At 51.9% G+C, this 8,106-nt stretch overlaps 1 protein-coding gene across 1 annotated transcript in view; it reads left to right on the top strand.

Moving 5' to 3' along the window:
* LOC122547595 (neurogenic locus notch homolog protein 1-like) overlaps positions 1–8,106 on the top strand; it is a gene marked incomplete at both ends in the record, with an annotated part of 20,681 nt that overhangs the window by 5,955 nt on the left and 6,620 nt on the right. Inside the window, 3 exons of the mRNA XM_043686200.1 lie at positions 413–565; positions 1,696–1,924; positions 5,233–5,434. Coding sequence (XP_043542135.1) covers positions 413–565; positions 1,696–1,924; positions 5,233–5,434 — 584 coding nt within the window. The remainder of the gene's footprint in view (positions 1–412; positions 566–1,695; positions 1,925–5,232; positions 5,435–8,106) is intronic.

Raw genomic sequence — 8,106 nt, 5'->3', positions numbered from 1 at the left:
GGGAGAAGGGAGTGTTTCCTCATACCATTCCCCCGGAGAAGGGAGTGTTTCCTGATACCATTCCCCGGGAGAAGGGAGTGTTTCCTGATACCATTCCCCCGGGAGAAGGGAGTGTTTCCTGATACCATTCCCCGGGAGAAAGGAGTGTTTCCTGATACCATTCCCCCAGGAGAAGGGAGTGTTTCCCGATACCATTCCCCCCGGGAGAAGGGAGTGTTTCCTGATACCATTCCCCTGGGAGAAGGGAGTGTTTCCTGATACCATTCCCCCTGGGAGAAGGGAGTGTTTCCCGATACCATTCCCCGTGGGAGAAGGGAATGTTTCCTGATACCATTCCCCTGGGAGAGACAGCCGAGCGAAGGGACAGTGAAATGGGAAACTCTAAAAGGTGCTCTCTCAATCTCCTCTGCAGGGCGGCTTTGTGAGGAGGACGTCGATGAATGTGTCTCTGACCCATGCCATAATCGAGGGCAGTGCCAGAACTCCCACGGCGGGTACTTTTGCAAATGCCAACCAGGCTACAGTGGCCAGCTCTGCGATGTGGACAAAGATGACTGCTTACCCAGTAAGGGGCACGCTGGTCAGGATATTCCCCCGTCCGGTTTCAGATTCACGGAATCCCTACTATGAGCAAACAGGCCCTTCGGCCCAACCAGTCCACACTGACTCTCCGAAGAGTAACCCACCCAGACCCACATCCCTCTGACTAACGCACGTAACACTGTGGTTAATTTAGCAAGGCCAGTCCACCCTGACCTGCACTTCTTTGGACTGTGGGAGGAAACCCACGCAGACAGTCGCCTGAGGCTGGGATTGAACCCGGGTCCCTGGCGCAGTGAGGCAGCAGTGCTAACCACTGAGCCACCGTGCCACACCTCCTCCCTCGGTCAGCTTTCTGGTGAGATACAGGAAACGAATGACATTAGTCTTTGGCCGTTGTGCTGGGGTTCAATGACCACAAGCGTATCTTCAAGTTGTGCGAGCAAACCTTTTCCGAGATCTCCGTTCACATCCTCAAGACCCATATGACGTGTCCTGGAGATGGGTGTCAAAGGTTCACCTCTTCCCCCCCCCCCCCCATCCCCAGGCTCCCCTTCCTCTCCCCTCCCGTTTCTCCTCATCTCAGACATTTCACTCCTGCATCACCGACTCCACCATGACCTGCCCTCGTGTTGTCTGAGGTGACATCAACCTCGGTTTGGCACGGTTACAATTTACGCCCTGACCCATACAGTCATAGAGTTGTACGGAAACAGACCCTTCGGTCCAACCCGTCCATGCGGACCAGATATCCCAACCCAATCTAGTCCCACCTGCCAGTACCCGGCCCACATCCCTCCAAACCCTTCCTGTTCATATACCCATCCAGATGCCTCCCTCATAATTTTGTAAACCTCTATAAGGTCACCCCTCAGCCTCCGACACTCCAGGGAAAACAGCCCCAGCCTGTTCAGCCTCTCCCTGTAGCTCAGATCCTCCAACCCTGGCAACATCCTTGTAAATCTTTTCTGAAACCCTAAGAAACAGATTTTTTAATTTCCCAGACGTCGGAGCCTACAGGAACCGCGTTGAGCCAGGATAGCGGCTTTGGGGGCAGTCGGAGGGAAGGGGTGAGGGGGGGGGGAGGTGGAGGTTGAAGTGGGGTCATTCAGGCGTAACCTCCCTCACCCTCCCCCTCCCCCCACTTCTCTCCAGACCCGTGCCAAAATGGCGGCTCCTGCGAGGACGGGCTGGACTCCTTCACCTGCTCCTGCCCTGCGGGTTTCGCCGGCAACCGTTGCCAGGACGACGTCGACGAGTGCGGCAGCGACCCGTGCCGGAACGGGGGGACATGCGACGACTGCGTCGACGGTTACACCTGCAGCTGCCCCCTGGGGTACGATGGCGTCCACTGTGAGAACGACATCCCGGACTGTGCCCCGAGGTAGGGGAACGGCGGGGCGTTGGGACCAGTCTCGGGTGGTGGGTTGTGGGGGGGTGGGGGGGGGGGGAAGAGGGGGAAGAGGGGGTGTCGAATGGGCTAGCCCTCATTCCGCCCCGCGGCTTCCGGAGCCAGCTTACGGCCAACCGAGTCAGTATTCTCTCCGGATCCCGAACGTTGCCACCCGTGCCAAGCGTTCGATTCCGGCCTCATCAGGACGACTGCAAGAATGCCAAAAAATTTCAAACAGTCGCAACAAAACATGTGTTTGGGGATGCCGAGTGGTTGACAAGTTGAGACTGCTCGGGCCTGCGGTGTTGCCACTGAGTCGTTCCAAAGACGCGCCGAGCTCCTCAGAATTCCCTGTGCGTGTGTGGCAACGGTCGAGGAATTCCCTCTGTTCCCTCCCGCATCCATCTTTCCCTCTTCCACTGTTTTTTTTTTCCGTTCTCCTGTGGCAGACGCGATCCGACCCGCGTGGTAGACCTCATGACCCCCTCCTTGCACTGGGGCCTTGATGAGGTTCCCACCCACAATTCCTTGGACCAGTGGGAACGGCTATGCTCTGCCCGCTCTGGCTAGCGCTGTCATGACGATGCCCACCTCCTTCCAGTCCCCTCTCAACCTTCCCTCAGTAAACCAGCTCCAGCCCCTTCAGCCCATCCACGTACCTGCAGACCCTGGTCTCTCGCCCTCTTTGTGCTCTAACACGGTCTGTCTGAAGCCTCCATGTCATTCCCAAAGTGCCCGCAGAGTATACCTACCGAATGAGGCCAAGTCCTATCTCATTCTTGGCTGTTCTGGAATTCCCCTGCTTTTATATTCCGTGACTCTGTTTGTGAAGTCTGGTGTGCCTTTCCTACTATTTTGTCACGCTGCCCCCCCCCCCCCACCCCCCACATTCCACCATCTATTCACCGCAACGCCCCACACCTTTCTGTTCCTTCATAAAATTAGGCCCTGGTCTCTCCTCTCATTTTCCCCTCCCTTGTCTGCTTTATATGCAGAGGTAAATATGTGAGCACAGTCAGCGTCCATTGAGATGATCCGACGCTAACTGTTTCAATGGTGTCTAAAATATTCCGTGTTTGCAGCTTCTCCATGCCCTTCGATGTTGTTGTGGGCCGGGCCAGACCCCTTCTCCCCTGAAATCACTTTAAGAAGGTAACCTGGACTCTAACCTTTTCCAGTGTCAAAGGCAGATGTGAAGTGGGTGTCCCAGGTGGGTTGCAGCTGGTCAAACCACTCGGCTTTAAGCGAAATAGAATTCATTTAAACACTCCAGTTGCAACCCGAACACAGGACCTTGGAATAACTGGTAGACTTAACTGACCCGGTACAGTAACTATTACTAATTAACTGCTCCAATGCAGTTAACAGCCCACAAACACAACCCTTGACAAAATGGTAAATTCAGTCACAGATTCTTACAGGCAGGAGGGAACAACATCCAGAGAGAGATTTCAGAACAAGATCCCAGAGGGTTTGTGAATCCCATGGACTCACACATCTTGTGACTGCTACAGCGAAAAGGGAACTAGAAAAACGCTGAACTGGTGCTTTCCCTTCCATTGCTAAACCAGACACTCTGTCACCCCTGCTTTTACAATCTCTTTTCGAGAAACAAAACCACCAAGGACAAAATAACCTTTATGTTAAAGTGACGGCATCATCACAACGCCCATCGATACCCTCACCGTTCCCAATATTTATGAGGTTCCGGTCATCTACAAACGTTGCCCTGTACGCCCAGATCTGTCGCCGAAGCAACTTCAGTTCAGAGCATTCTCGCTCAAACAACACTGTGATCGTAGAATCCCATGGAGTGTCAATGTTTAAATTTTGGGATGGGAGCTGAGGGATACCGTGATGACGTTTTTTTGGGAAGGCCGCCGTCGGGGGATTGTTTGGTGTGGAATGGGGAGGGGCCAGGCAGGAGTTTTTTCTCAAGCTCTACCCACACCAACCGTGTCTCCAACAGCGCGGTACTCCCTCATACCTGTCTGCTTCCACAAACTTCTGATGCAGAGGTAAATGTGTGAGCACAGTCAGCGTCCATCGCTAACTGTGTCAATGGTGTCTAAAATATTGCCCAATGAATGGCTGGCATCGAAAGCACTCGGGACAAATTTTACCCAGAGTCTTCACCCCCCCGCCTCTCCCTTTCCTGCATTTCCTAGTTTGCTGTCTACTCTATCTGTTCAATTTATTTCCAAGCAATGCTTTTTCCAAGTGTACCACAAACCTATTTCAATTTATTTGAAATAATTCTGCTGTTGCAAAATATCTACCCCCAGTCCCGGCACCCAAACGTGTCTCGGTTGTCAGGGAAGAGTTGCTGGGCCTGAAGCATTGACTCTGATTTCTCTCCAGTGATGCTGCCAGACCTGCTGAGCTTTTCCAGCAACTTCCAATTCAGAATCTCTGCGTGCCTTTGCTCTGTGTCAACGCCCAGACTTCACTAATCGGGTACAGTGAGCATAGATCAGTTGTCAGGCTAGTGTAATCGAATTCTGAATGATCGCACACTCCACTGCCCATCGGGAAACTGGGGTTGGGGGCACACCTCCCTCCAGCTGGTTTCGCTCTCCAGTGCAAATAATATCGGGCAGGGCATCAGACTGGCATTGGTACCTGACTCACAGAACGTGGAACAGTACAGCACAGTACAGGCCCTTCGGCCCTTGATGTTGTGCCAGCCATTTATCCTACTCGAAGAGCAGACAAAATTACATATCATTAATTATACTATCTTCCATGTGCCTATCCAAGAGTTGCTTAAATGTTCCTAATGTTTCTGACTCTACTCCCACTGCTGGCAGTACATTCCACATACCCACCATTCTCTGTGTAAAGAACCTACCTCTGGCATCTCCGCTAAACCTTCCTCCAATCACCTTAAAATTATTCCCCCCTTGTGATAGCCATTTCTGCCATGGGAAAAAGTCTCTGGCTATCCACTCTATCTAGGCCTCTCAGCATCCTGTACACCGCTATCAAGTCACCTCTCATCCTTCCTCATTCCAATCAGAAGAACCCTAGCTCCCTCAACTTTTCTCCAGTCCAGGCAACATCCTGGTAAACCTCCTGTGCGCTGTCTCTAAAGCTTCCACATCCTTCCTGTAATGGAGTGACCAGAACTGAACAAAATATTCCAAGTGTGGTCTATAGAGACTCCTTGGATTCCCAATCTGTTGAGTAGGCGAAAATTGGTGGTGTCAGTGCCCGAACCCATGTTTGTGTGTGCGTGTGTGTATGTCTGTCTGCTGCCCCGTGCCCATCTCATCGCGGGTCCTTTCTTTCTGCCACAGCTCCTGCCTGAACGGGGGCACGTGCATCGATCAAGTGGCCAACTTCTCCTGCCAGTGCCCGGTCGGGTTCAAAGGTCACTACTGCCAACAGGAAATCAACGAGTGCGACTCTCAGCCCTGCCTGAACGGAGGCACCTGCCAGGACGGCTATGGGACCTACAAGTGCTCCTGTGCTCAGGGCTACACAGGCAACAGTTGCCAGGTAACAGCGAGTGAAGGAATCCTGCTTTTCCTCAGGTCGAGAAACCGGTCGTGAAAAAGGGGGGATAGAATATGAATGCAATGTGGAAGAAACATTAAAATGGACTGTAAAAGCTTCTGTAGCTACGGAAAAAGGAACTGTTTGGCCCAAAATGAATTAGGGTCCACTACACTCCCAGTCAGGAGAATGTATAATGGGGATTAGAGAGATAGGCAGAGACATTGAATGATGTCTCTGTGTCTGTCTTCACTGGGGAACATGCAAGCAATGCCCCAGAAACAGAGATTCAAGTGGCTGTGCAGAATGTGGAGACGAAGGGAATTAGTGAGAAGGTCATCCTGCAGAAACTAATGGAGCTAAAAGTTGATAAATTCCCAGGGTCTGATTGTTCAAATCCCAGCGCATTGAAAGCGGTGACTTGAGAGATATCGAGTGCATCCGTGATCATTTTCCAATGATCGGTGGATTCTGGAATGTGGTTGGAAGGCGGCACAATATCACCTCATTATTTACATTAGCAGCAAAAGAGAACAGGAAACTTCAGATGGCTCGCCTGACGTCAGTAGTCGGGAAAATGCTGGAACCGAGGGAGGACTGGATACTTGGATCATCTATTTGGTCATGGATTTGTGAATGGGGTGTCCTGTTTACTGGTTGTTACTGACAAAATGAGGAAAGGAGAGCTGATGGATATTGACAGCTAGAATTTCCGAAGATGTTTGACACACTGTCCCCCAGGAGGCAGGTTCGAGGAGAGGAGGTGGCGTATTGGTGGAGATGAATAAGACTTTTCTCTTCTTGTGTCTGGATAAATGGGCCATTCTCACGTTGTCAGGCTGTAACTGGCTGGGTAATGCAAAGAGCAAACATATTTCCAATCAACCGAGCGAGAGATGTTATTAGACATCTCTAGGGCAGGTGGGTCTTAAACCCAGGGTCTCCTGGCTCAGAGTTTTGGACACTATTATTGCATCACAAAGGTCCAGTTGAATGGGGTTGGTATGGTGGCTCAGTGGTTAGCTCTTCTGCCTCACTGCGCCAATGTCCTGGGTTCGATTCCAACCTCGGGTGACTGTCAGTCTGTGTGGAGTTTGCACATTCTCCCCATGTCTGTGTGGGTTTCCTCCGGGAGCTCCGGTTTCCTCCCACAGTGCAGGTTCGCGTGGAATTGGCCATGCTAAATTGTCTCATGGTGTTCAGGGATGTGTAGGTTAGGGTGGTTTGGCCGTGCTAAATTGTCCCATAGTGTTCAGGGATGTACAGGTTAGGGTGGATTGGCCATGGGAAATGCAGAGTTACGGCGATATGGTAACGGGGGGGTTGCTGTGTCTTCAGGAGGGTCGGTGTGGACTTGACAGGTCGAATGGCCTGACTCCACACCCAGGTACTCTATGAATACTGTTTGTGATATTTATGAACAGCTTGGAGGTGGGGACCAAATCTAACGTTTCCAAATTTGCGGATGACTCAAAGCTACATGGGAATGGGTGTTGTTAGAAAGGCATGGAACGGTTTCGGGAGGAATTGGGTAGGCTCTGAGAACGGGCAGGAAGGTGCCAGGTGGAATATCATGGGCATAACTACATTTTGTTCGCAGTAACAGATGTGCCGAGTATTTTTCCTATGTGAGAGGTGGGAGAGTGCCAATGTACAAAGGCACATGGGTACCCTTGCCAATGAATCTGTCATGCAGGTACGGCAACCCACTAGGAAGGTGAATGGAAGATTAGCCTTCAGGATTTCTCAATGTGGAGGCTGGCTTCAGCTGTACAGCAGTTTGGTCAGACCACACTCGGAACACAGTGTGTGGCTTTGGTCTCCTCCATAAGATGTCGACAGTGTGGAAACAGGCCGTTCGGCCCAACAAGTCCACACTGACTCCCACCCAGACCCGACCCAACCCCACCCACATTTGCCCTGGCTAATCCACCTAACCTGCACACTATGGGGCAATTTAGCACCTAGTCTGTGCATCTTTTGGACTGCGGGAGGAAACCGGAGCACCCGGAGGAAACCCACGCAGACACGGGGAGAACGTGCAAACTCCACACAGACAGTCGCCCGAGGCAGGAATCGAACCCGGGTCCCTGGCACCGCGAGGTAGCAGTGCTAATGACTGAACCACCGTGCTATGCCCCTGAGGGAAGACATTACTGCCATAGAGAGATTGTAATAAAGGTGCAACGGACTTGTTCCTAAAGTGGTGGGATTCTCCTGTTTAATGAGATTGGCTCTGCACCCTTTAGGGATTTGCAATCTCCACAATACTGGTGGAGCTGACACAGGCAAATCATTTCCCGAGGCTCGGGAGTCTAAAACCAAGGGGCACAAGTTACAAATAATCTTGGGGGGGTTGGGGGGCGATTGTGGGTTTATCACTTAGGTGAGAGATAAAGAGAATTTCCCTTTGCTCAGAGGATTGTGAGCCTTTGGAATCCTGTACCTCAGAGGGCTGTGGTAGCTCAGTCTTCGAGGATGTCTAAGGTAGAGATCGATAGCTTCCTGATTTTGCGTGGGGTTTCTGGGGACGGAGTGGGTCAAAGGCATTGAAGTGATCGACCAGCCCCGATGGTATAAAATGCTGGGATAGGTTCGTTGTTCTGGACGGCGTACTCCTATTGCTGTGAGTGCCATCCAGTTCTGCAGTCGGTCGGTTTGGTGGGGGGGGGGGG

Source organism: Chiloscyllium plagiosum, unplaced genomic scaffold (genome assembly GCF_004010195.1).
Source record: "Chiloscyllium plagiosum isolate BGI_BamShark_2017 unplaced genomic scaffold, ASM401019v2 scaf_3589, whole genome shotgun sequence".
NCBI lineage: Eukaryota > Metazoa > Chordata > Chondrichthyes > Orectolobiformes > Hemiscylliidae > Chiloscyllium > Chiloscyllium plagiosum.
The sequence above is the reverse complement of the archived record's forward strand: the minus strand, read 5'-3'. Positions and strand labels throughout refer to the sequence as shown.